At 44.0% G+C, this 12,595-nt stretch overlaps 2 protein-coding genes across 2 annotated transcripts in view; one reads left to right on the top strand and one right to left on the bottom strand.

Annotated features, from left to right (window-relative positions):
* SLC18A2 (solute carrier family 18 member A2) overlaps nt 1–1,122 on the top strand; it is a 190,788-nt gene extending 189,666 nt beyond the window's left edge. Inside the window, exon 15 of the mRNA XM_068111736.2 lies at nt 991–1,122. Within this exon, the coding sequence (XP_067967837.2) occupies nt 991–1,122 (132 nt within the window). The remainder of the gene's footprint in view (nt 1–990) is intronic.
* The window catches only part of PDCD11 (programmed cell death 11), a 698,902-nt gene that overhangs the window by 603,051 nt on the left and 83,256 nt on the right, over nt 1–12,595 (bottom strand). The gene's annotated exons all lie outside the window — the stretch shown is intronic.

A 12,595-nucleotide genomic window follows, 5' to 3' on the forward strand; every position in this document is an offset into this window, starting at 1 on the left:
TCAAAAAAAACTGTTACTCTATAGTGTGTATAGTACGTACAGGAAAAAACAAGAGACAGCAACACATCAATTGCAGCTTTATAAAACAACCAGAGAAGAACCAACTCAAAGTTATTTTTATCTGTATTTGTCCATAGCAATGTCTATCAACCCTTGATTGACGTGGTAATAACTTTTGATGCACATGCACACCTGAAATAGTTCCAATTTTTATTTTTCATTCCTTTTTTTTCAGTGTGAGGAATCTATTCGCTATGTATTTTAATTGTGATGTGACTTTTCAGCTTCATGTCGCCATTTTGTAGAGTTTGTAAGTTGTAAAAATGAGAAATAACAAAAAACCCCATGATGTGTCAATTTTATCCCCACACTGGAAATTTTACAAATGGCGCCCTGTACATGAGAGTATACATATTCCGAAGATTTTCTTTTGTAATCCGAGCAAAGATGGCGGACTGAGTCCATTCAGCAAAATTACTAAAACCATGGGGGCTGACATTTTGTCTTTTTATCCTTCTTTTCATTCATTCTTTTTATTCATTCTTTTTTTTAAAAATTGTATTCATTCCTCAGTAGCACATCGAACAATGACATAAAACAGACTATAATTTAACATCAAATCAAATGAATGAAACACTTGTGCGTAATCTGATTATAACATAATGGAACAAACTTGGACGTTACTGAAACTCCAAACTTGACATTTAACAGTTTTTGGGCCTACGTAGAGCTTCCGAACCCAGTTCTACCTCTAGTTCCAACCGCAATAGTATACAGTACTGGCCTAAAGTGGCCACCCATGTCCAGCAGACGAACACGTACCGGTACTTACTTTGGTGCACAAACTCCAGCTCGTATTCGTACTCCTGCCCTCGGGTGGAAGTGCCCACTGGCCTTGAAAAATGTGGTGTAAATTATAGATGCGATTTTCATTCGATAATTAGAAAATTATGCCATTTATAGGGAATTGTGATTGTGTTTTGTGTGCAGGCCATCCTGCTCGGTGCAGGCAGCCCTGTACACACTTACATGTACACGGCACAGGGCATCGAGGGAGCAGGACATGGTCTGCAGGACAGCATCTTCAGAGATGTAGATGAAGAAGATGATGAGAGTGATTGAGCGAACCACGTGACCAATTTTGCCGCTAGGAGGCAGAAATACTTGAGAGATGATGCAGAAGGAAACACTTAGAAAATGCAAAAATGTTTGATTGAACAAGTGGCGAAAATACAACATGTGCTTTAATTATTCACAATACTCCTCTGAAGATTTAAACAAATACCAGAAATAATAAGAATTATTATTATTATTATTATTATTATTAATGATTTCTATTGTTGTTTGATTTGTTCACGTGACTTGTCAGAGATAGCATGACTTTTTTACAATTTCATATTTCATATTTTCATCATGATAGCATATGCATATTACTTTCACATTGCACCACATCTCACCTATACCCACATCTCACCTATTCCCACATCTCACCTATTCCCACATCTCACCGATACCCACATCTCACCGATACCCACATCTCACCGATACCCACATCTCACCGATACCCACATCTCACCGATACCCACATCTCACCGATACCCACATCTCACCGATACCCACATCTCACCGATACCCACATCTCACCGATACCCACATCTCACCGATACCCACATCTCACCTATACCCACATCTCACCGATACCTACATCTCACCGATACCCACATCTCACCGATACCGACATCTCACCGATACCCACATCTCACCGATACCCACGTCTCACCGATACCCACGTCTCACCGATACCCACGTCTCACCGATACCCACGTCTCACCGATACCCACGTCTCACCGATACCCACGTCTCACCGATACCCACGTCTCACCGATACCCACGTCTCACCGATTCCCACGTCTCACCGATTCGCACGTCTCACCGATTCCCACGTCTCACCGATTCCCACGTCTCACCGATTCCCACATCTCACCGATTCCCACATCTCACCGATTCCCACATCTCACCGATTCCCACATCTCACCGATTCCCACGTCTCACCTATTCCCACGTCTCACCGATTCCCACATCTCACCGATTCCCACATCTCACCAATTCCCACATCTCACCTATTCCCACATCTCACCGATTCCCACATCTCACCTATTCCCACATCTCACCTATTCCCACATCTCACCAATTCCCACATCTCACCTATTCCCACATCTCACCGATTCCCACATCTCACCGATTCCCACATCTCACCGATTCCCACATCTCACCGATTCCCACATCTCACCGATTCCCACGTCTCACCGATACCCACGTCTCACCGATACCCACGTCTCACCGATACCCACGTCTCACCGATACCCACGTCTCACCGATACCCACGTCTCACCGATTCCCACGTCTCACCGATACCCACGTCTCACCGATACCCACGTCTCACCGATACCCACGTCTCACCGATTCCCACGTCTCACCGATACCCACGTCTCACCGATTCCCACATCTCACCGATTCCCACATCTCACCGATTCCCACGTCTCACCGATACCCACGTCTCACCGATACCCACGTCTCACCGATACCCACGTCTCACCGATTCCCACGTCTCACCGATACCCACGTCTCACCGATACCCACGTCTCACCGATACCCACGTCTCACCGATTCCCACATCTCACCTATTCCCACATCTCACCTATTCCCACATCTCACCAATTCCCACATCTCACCTATTCCCACATCTCACCGATTCCCACATCTCACCTATTCCCACATCTCACCTATTCCCACATCTCACCAATTCCCACATCTCACCTATTCCCACATCTCACCGATTCCCACATCTCACCGATTCCCACATCTCACCGATTCCCACATCTCACCGATTCCCACGTCTCACCGATACCCACGTCTCACCGATACCCACGTCTCACCGATACCCACGTCTCACCGATACCCACGTCTCACCGATACCCACGTCTCACCGATTCCCACGTCTCACCGATACCCACGTCTCACCGATTCCCACGTCTCACCGATACCCACGTCTCACCGATTCCCACGTCTCACCGATTCCCACGTCTCACCGATACCCACGTCTCACCGATACCCACGTCTCACCGATACCTACGTCTCACCGATACCCACGTCTCACCGATACCCACGTCTCACCTATTCCCACATCTCACCTATTCCCACATCTCACCGATACCCACGTCTCACCGATACCCACGTCTCACCGATACCCACATCTCACCGATACCCACGTTTCACCGATACCCACGTCTCACCGATACCCACGTCTCACCGATACCCACGTCTCACCGATACCTACGTCTCACCGATACCTACGTCTCACCGATACCCACGTCTCACCGATACCCACATCTCACCTATTCCCACATCTCACCTATTCCCACATCTCACCGATACCCACGTTTCACCGATACCCACGTCTCACCGATTCCCACGTCTCACCGATTCCCACGTCTCACCGATACCCACGTCTCACCGATACCCACGTCTCACCGATACCCACGTCTCACCGATACCCACGTCTCACCGATACCCACGTTTCACCGATACCTACGTCTCACCGATTCCCACGTCTCACCGATACCCACGTCTCACCGATTCCCACGTCTCACCGATACCCACGTCTCACCGATACCCACATCTCACCTATTCCCACATCTCACCTATTCCCACATCTCACCGATACCCACGTTTCACCGATACCCACGTCTCACCGATTCCCACGTCTCACCGATTCCCACGTCTCACCGATTCCCACGTCTCACCGATTCCCACGTCTCACCGATACCCACGTCTCACCTATTCCTCATCTGTTAACATTTTGTATCAGCTTCAAACAAATGCCTTTCCCCCCATCAGTGCACTCTATAAGGAACATTTATGTTTGAAAATTCCCAATTGTTATTTCCTTAATTTCACGTGAAGTATCATTTAGCCGCATTGTGTTTATCATTTTATTTCCCTTCCATCGTAACTACTGTAAGTGTTTAGTTTTTGTCTGTCTTGAGTAAAATGAACATCCTAGACATTACAAAAACCCAAATGTTATCCAGTTATCGTATTTCTGTATTAACTTTTTTATTTTCCATCAGGTGTGATCCACTAATGATGTACGTATATAAATATGACGCGATTCTTGAAACACCTCCCCGGTGATGGTGGAGTTAACGTGTCACGTGACGGTTACCGATTGAAATATTCAAATTGCTGATATCTACAATACCGGACAACGGATTGAACCAGATGAAGTCGTAATGAAACTTTGGGTGTTTCCTTTCCCAGATTTGGGAGGATGATGGATGCTCGTGGTACAAATCATTCTCAAGTTATTCCACCTTGTCCCGTTTCCTACAGTCGTGACAGATTGTCCTTGTAGCCTCCTAAACAGCCATCCTATCGATTTGCACGAATTTAATATGGCTTTTGTGTGTAATCGACGTGAATCGGCTACAATTACATATTTTGCAACTCGATAAATTCCATTTAAGAAAGTGCAGTGAAATAATTAATTAACGTTGGGCAAAAACATAATACAATCATTGAGTTTCTGTTCGATCGTTGAGGGGTTTCTGTTCGATCGTCGATGGGTTTCTGTTCAATCATCGAGGAGTTTCTGTTCGATCATCGATGGGTTTTTGTTCGATCATCGAGGAGTTTCTGTTCGATCATCGATGGGTTTTTGTTCTAGCATCGATGGGTTTCTGTTCGATCATCGATGGGTTTCTGTTCGATCATTGAGGGGTTTCTGTTCGATCATCGATAGGTTTCTGTTCGATCATCGATAGGTTTCTGTTCGATCATCGAGGGGTTTCTGTTCGATCATCGAGGGGTTTCTGTTCGATCATCGAGGGGTTTCTGTTCCACCATCGATGGGTTTCTGTTCGATCGTTGAGGGGTTTCTGTTCGATCATCGATGGGTTTCTGTTCGATCATTGAGGGGTTTCTGTTCGATCATCGATAGGTTTCTGTTCGATCATCGATGGGTTTCTGTTCGATCATCGAGGGGTTTCTGTTCCACCATCGATGGGTTTCTGTTCGATCATTGAGGGGTTTCTGTTCGATCATTGAGGGGTTTCTGTTCGATCATCGATAGGTTTCTGTTCGATCATCGAGGGGTTTCTGTTCGATCATCGAGGGGTTTCTGTTCCACCATCGATGGGTTTCTGTTCGATCATTGAGGGGTTTCTGTTCGATCATTGAGGGGTTTCTGTTCGATCATCGATAGGTTTCTGTTCGATCATTGAGGGGTTTCTGTTCGATCATCGATGGGTTTCTGTTCAATCATCGATGGGTTTCTGTTCCACCATCGATGGGTTTCTGTTGCATATGTTCACTTAAAGGGACACAAACGTGAAATTTTCGAAAAGATGTTTTAATGGATAATATCCCTGACCCATTAGCAAAAAAATGTTTTTGGGGGGGGGGGGGGGGAGAATAATAAGCTGGATAATCGTGATAAGGTGGATAATCGAAGGAGAAATGTGTTACAACCTGCATTGAGCAACATGTCGAATAGTACGTCTTTTACCACATTGGTGAAGTAGTAAAAATTTGGTGAGTAAACCGAAACGATATGAGTCAGTTGAGGCTGTGAGGCAGCCAAACCTCAAGGCTAAGCCGTAGCGACGCGTTCGCGGACCGCTCCTGCAGGATCGTTTAGCTGTTGCCGTGCTGCAGGCGAGTTTGTGCAGAACAATAACATTTATGTGGAGGACTGTGTGGTGAAGGATCTCTGGCTTATTCCTGCGAGATCGATCGGCTATCTAATGAGAATGCAAACTGCCCTTGGGGCATATGACAAACAAAGCCCCAATGAGCCACTGACCAATAATAGACATGAGGACACTTCAAAAAGTGATGAAATATACGGTCGAGTTTATAATGATCTACGGACTCAATGCAGACACAATGAACCAATATAGCAATTTTGGCAAAAAGGATGACTAATTGTTCCTTCGGCGAAGCGACAGGTAGGTTCTGCTAGTATTCCAGTAACATACATATCTACTTGAGGACTAGCTCTGAGCTTGGATCACATGGGCCTGGCTTGGGTGTGGCCCGATAAGTGTCGGTCGGTACAGCGTCGTGTTTCAGCAATTTCCGAGGCTTGTTTCCCAGTTAGCGAGCCTGTTGATCAAATAGGAACGCTGATGGATCGAAGTGGGCTTCACAAACAACAAGATATTTTGAATGAACACACGTTTTGATGTTGAATCTGGTTATCCCTAGGTTTTTCAACCACAAAACTCACGGTCGTTAATTACCTTTTCATGGGTCAGGGATGCAAAACAACGACTTCTGAGTTCTGTGGGCAAACTCCTCGACGATTCAAACAGTTAAAAGCTTGGCACATCGGTATCTTGAACACTAGAATAACTTATGATGAAATTCAGTAACGGAAGTAGATCATTTGCATAACGGAAGTGAAAATAGCCCGATTTTAAAACACCATTTATTTGGCTTATTATTCTCCCCCCAAATTAGATTTTTTGAGCAAATGAGTCAGGGATATCATTCGTCCTCTAAAACATATCTCTTCAAAAAAATGTCATGATTGTTTCCCTTTAATCCAACAGAACACTTTGCCGCGTTGCTTTATATTCGTGCCCTCATGTACAGTCACGTGACTGCCAATATAAACGCTTTGTACAAACTGGAATCCACAAACCTGTTTGTTTACCTGTACGGAATGTTAGCGAGCTTAATTGATTAGCATCGACAGGTGCCCTAACACTCCATTTGTGTTGGATTTTCAGTGGTAACTTGTTGTTGTTGTTTGCAATGGATTTTAATTCGACGTTTCAGCTTTCGGCTTCATCTCCTTTTAAATCGAACCTGTTTAATTTTTGTGGAAAAGTGAACTCTGTGTTTTGCCAATGCGTTCATGTCGCCGCTTTTGATGTGAATATCTGCTTGACGTCATCGAGAGAACACGTGACTGCATTGTCAATATCGTGTCTCAATAATAACAATAAAAACTTGCATTCCACCTGTGGCATTTTGGTTGCGGGATTGAGGAGGAAATGTGTGGCGAATCGGCGATATCCATATAAAGGTGTGCATGTATTATTCTATCTAACACGTGTAGGTACCCATAAGGTGTCAACGTGTCATTAATCGAGCGTTTGCACTTCAAGTACTAAGTTTAAACTCCGCCGCTTTTAGAACTTTGGGTTACTTTTAAACCACTCCCCTTCCACTCCACGTGCGCGCAGGTGAGCACAAGTGTGACGCTGTGACGTCAGTATGATATTCGGATCATGCTAAAATACACTATTTGGTGTCTGTCTGAGTCGTCTGACTGTCTGACGATTTTTGACCGCCATACATTCGATCGTTACTCATCCAATCTCAACCAAACTTGACAGGGGTGACTACGGGTCACACAATGAAGGTTGTAGTGATTTAACTTCTCCCGCACCCCAAGGGGGTTTCCCCCTCCAATTGGGGTTGCGTGTTGAGGTGTATATCAGTGTTAAGCTAGCGTTATCGTGGCGTTTTTCCAAAGCCGCTTTTAATAACAAAAGAGATGATAATAACACAATATTAATATTATTACAAAACAATATTAAAACTAATAATACACCCCTCCCAAGGGTTTTCCCCTTGAACAAACGCTATGTTAACGTGTATAAACAGCTTATCGTGCCGTTTTGGTGGGAGCACCCCCTACCATGAGTAAAAATATTATAAACCACAAACACGTTTGATTACCTTTTGAAACAGTCGCTACTTCTCTTTAACACAAAACTGAAAGGGAGGAAACCCGGGGTGTATTCATTTACCAAGCAGCTAGCTAGTGCTTGCCAAGCCAGCTGTTCCTTATCAACGGTTTTGAATGGTTTGCTTGCTGGAATGCTGAAACCACTTGGTGAAAGCTCTACAAGAAACTTGGTAAATGAACACTCCCCTGGAATGCTGAAACCACTTGGCAAACGCTCTACAAGTAACTTGGTAAATAAACACATCCCTGGAATGCTGAAACCACTTGGCAAACGCTCTACAAGAAATTTGGCAAATAAACACATCCCTGGAATGCTGAAACCAGTTGGCAAACGCTCTACAAGAAACTTGGTAAATAAACACATCCCTGGAATGCTGAAACCACTTGGCGAACGCTCTACAAGAAACTTGGTAAATAAAGACATCCCTGGAATGCTGAAACCCCTTCGAAAACGCTCTACAAGAAACTTGGTAAATAAGCACATCACTGGAATGCTGAAACCACTTGGCGAACGCTCTACAAGAAACTTGGTAAATAAACACATCCCTGGAATGCTGAAACCGCTTGACGAACGCTCTACAAGAAACTTGGTAAATAAACACATCCCTGGAATGCTGAAACCCCTTCGAAAACGCTCTACAAGAAACTTGGTAAATAAACACATCACTGGAATGCTGAAACCACTTGGCGAACGCTCTACAAGAAACTTGGTAAATAAACACATCCCTGGAATGCTGAAACCGCTTGGCGAACGCTCTACAAGAAACTTGGTAAATAAACACATCCCCGGAATGCTGGAACCACTTGGCAAACGCTCTACAAGAAACTTGGTAAATAAACATATCACTGGTTTTCTGAAACCACTTGGCGAACGCTCTACAAGAAACTTGGTAAATAAACACATCCCTGGAATGCTGAAACCACTTGGCAAACGCTCTACAAGAAACTTGGTAAATAAACACATCCCTGGAATGCTGAAACCACTTGGCGAACGCTCTACAAGAAACTTGGTAAATAAACACATCCCTGGAATGCTGAAACCACTTGGCAAACGCTCTACAAGAAACTTGGTAAATAAACGCATCCCTGGAATGCTGAAACCGCTTGGCGAACGCTCTACAAGAAACTTGGTAAATAAAAACATCCCTGGAATGCTGAAACCACTTGGCAAACACTCTACAAGAAACTTGGTAAATAAACACATCACTGGAATGCTGAAACCAATTGGCGAACGCTCTACAAGAAACTTGGTAAATAAACACATCCCTGGAATGCTGAAACCACTTGGCAAACGCTCTACAAGAAACTTGGTAAATAAACACATCCCAGGAATGCTGAAACCACCTGGCAAACGCTCTACAAGAAACTTGGTAAATAAACACGTCCCTGGAATGCTGAAACCACTTGGCAAACGCTCTACAAGAAACTTGGTAAATAAACGCATCCCTGGAATGCTGAAACCGCTTGGCGAACGCTCTACAAGAAACTTGGTAAATAAACACATCCCAGGAATGCTGAAACCAGTTGGCAAACGCTCTACAAGAAACTTGGTAAATAAACACATCCCTGGAATGCTGAAACCACTTGGCAAACGCTCTACAATAAACTTGGTAAATAAACACATCCCTGGAATGCTGAAACCACTTGGCGAACGCTCTACAAGAAACTTGGTAAATAAACACATCCCTGGAATGCTGAAACCACTTGGCAAACGCTCTACAAGAAACTTGGTAAATAAACGCATCCCTGGAATGCTGAAACCGCTTGGCGAACGCTCTACAAGAAACTTGGTAAATAAAAACATCCCTGGAATGCTGAAACCACTTGGCAAACACTCTACAAGAAACTTGGTAAATAAACACATCACTGGAATGCTGAAACCACTTGGCGAACGCTCTACAAGAAACTTGGTAAATAAACACATCCCTGGAATGCTGAAACCACTTGGCAAACGCTCTACAAGAAACTTGGTAAATAAACACATCCCAGGAATGCTGAAACCACCTGGCAAACGCTCTACAAGAAACTTGGTAAATAAACACGTCCCTGGAATGCTGAAACCACCTGGCAAACGCCCTACAAGAAACTTGGTAAATAAACACGTCCCTGGAATGCTGAAACCACTTGGCGAACACTCTATAAGAAACTTGGTAAATAAACACATCCCTGGAATGCTGAAACCCCTTGGAAAACGCTCTACAAGAAACTTGGTAAATAACCACATCACTGGAATGCTGAAACCACTTGGCGAACGCTCTACAAGAAACTTGGTAAATAAACACATCCCTGGAATGCTGAAACCACTTGGCAAACACTCTACAAGAAACTTGGTAAATAAACACATCACTGGAATGCTGAAACCACTTGGCGAACGCTCTACAAGAAACTTGGTAAATAAACACATCCCTGGAATGCTGAAACCACTTGGCAAACGCTCTACAAGAAACTTGGTAAATAAACACATCCCAGGAATGCTGAAACCACCTGGCAAACGCTCTACAAGAAACTTGGTAAATAAACACGTCCCTGGAATGCTGAAACCACCTGGCAAACGCCCTACAAGAAACTTGGTAAATAAACACGTCCCTGGAATGCTGAAACCACTTGGCAAACGCTCTACAAGAAACTTGGTAAATAAACACATCCCTGGAATGCTGAAACCACTTGGCAAACGCCCTACAAGAAACTTGGTAAATAAACACATCCCAGGAATGCTGAAACCACCTGGCAAACGCCCTACAAGAAACTTGGTAAATAAACACGTCCCTGGAATGCTGAAACCACTTGGCAAACGCTCTACAAGAAACTTGGTAAATAAACACATCCCTGGAATGCTGAAACCACTTGGCGAACACTCTATAAGAAACTTCGTAAATAAACACATCCCTGGAATGCTGAAACCCCTTGGAAAACGCTCTACAAGAAACTTGGTAAATAACCACATCACTGGAATGCTGAAACCACTTGGCGAATGCTCTACAAGAACCTTGGTAAATAAACACATCCCTGGAATGCTGAAACCGCTTGGCGAACGCTCTACAAGAAACTTGGTAAATAAACACATCCCTGGAATGCTGAAACCACTTGGCAAACGCTCTACAAGAAACTTGGTAAATAAACACATCACTGGAATGCTGAAACCACTTGGCGAACGCTCTACAAGAAACTTGGTAAATAAACACATCCCTGGAATGCTGAAAACACTTGGCAAACGCTCTACAAGAAACTTGATAAATAAACACATCCCTGGAATGCTGAAACCACTTGGCGAATGCTCTTCAAGGAACTTGGTATATAAACACATCCCTGGAATGCTGAAACCACTTGGCGAACGCTCTACAAGAAACTTGGTAAATAAACACATCTCTGGAATGCTGAAACCACTTGGCGAACACTCTACAATAAACTTGGTAAATAAACACATCCCTGGAATGCTGAAACCACTTGGCAAACACTCCACAAGAAACTTGGTAAATAAACACATCCCTGGAATGCTAGACGGTTCCGTGCTTCACCCACGGTGCTGTTTGAAAAGCATCAGTTTAGTCCTTTGCACATTAAGCATCGCTCAGGTGCGTTCAGGTGTGTTCAATTATCAAGTTTCTTGTGGAGCACTCGCCAGGGGGCTAATTTATTAATGAACCATTCAAGCCAGCACTCCATTCAAAACAGTTCATAAGGAATGGCTGGCTTGCCTAGTTATAGCAAGCTGCTTGGTAACGTCAGGAATATAGATTACGAATTGTAAATATATTCAGGTTGAATATTACACGTTAGGAAAATAGAATATCTATCTATAATGCCAGTAATCTCTGTGTGTCTGTCTGTGACCGCTGTTTCTCGACAACCACGGGTCCGATATACTTGAAACTTGCCAGGTATATTGCTGGGGACCCGAGGATGTGCCTTTTCAAGGTTTCATATTAATCGGACAAGTAGTTAGCGAGCTATGTCCAAAAAACGATTCAACCAATCAGAGAGCAGCGAGTTATCACGTGTGCCGAACGTGGCGAACAGACTCTGCCTCGGACGGCACATTTGAGAGCGTATTCATTTATTTCACGTTGGCAAACTATGTTGCCGCTATGTTGGCATTAAACTATGTTTTAAAACTAATTAAAACTAATTTGCGATTCTTTCGCTTTCCTGCGCGTTTGTGCACGCTATGGCGATTTCTTTACCAAACTCCGCAAGCCGTTCGCTTTGGACCAAACCATTTCATGTAAATAGAGGGGGGGGATTGTCACCGTACTCGCAAGCCGTTCGCTTTGGACCAAACCATTTCATGTAAATAGAGGGGGGAGGGGGGGATTGTCACCGTACTCGCAAGCCGTTCGCTTTGGACCAAACCATTTCATGTAAATAGAGGGGGGGGGGAGGGGGATTGTCACCGTACTCGCAAGCCGTTCGCTTTGGCTTTGCGAATGAACCAAACCATTTCATGTAAATAGAGGGGGGGGGATATAATTTTAGATATATATATAGTACGGGCATGCCCTAGTCTATATTATAATCTTAGTAGGTGATTCAGTGAGTCTGTCCCGGGATGTGGCCTCCTCTGTTGAGGGAGTAGCTCCACCCATTCTGGAAGAGGCTTCAAAAACAAATATCCACCATTTTGTTTACTCGCATAGCTTTGAGGTCTCTTTTGTTAGGCCCATGCTGTCTTGCTCTCTCTCACAGTTTTATTTCAACTCTAATTCGATATCTCATTTCATTTTTCACAGTGACTAACATGGTTTTAGACTTGGTTGAAAAAAACGGGAAGAAAATTCGATGAAAGTTACCGTTTATACAACGAAATGAATTTTCAAAGGCCTGTAACATAAAGTT

The sequence above is a fragment of the Myxine glutinosa genome, chromosome 3, assembly GCF_964187855.1.
Source record: "Myxine glutinosa chromosome 3, kmMyxGlut1.1, whole genome shotgun sequence".
In the NCBI taxonomy this organism is placed as follows: domain Eukaryota; kingdom Metazoa; phylum Chordata; class Myxini; order Myxiniformes; family Myxinidae; genus Myxine; species Myxine glutinosa.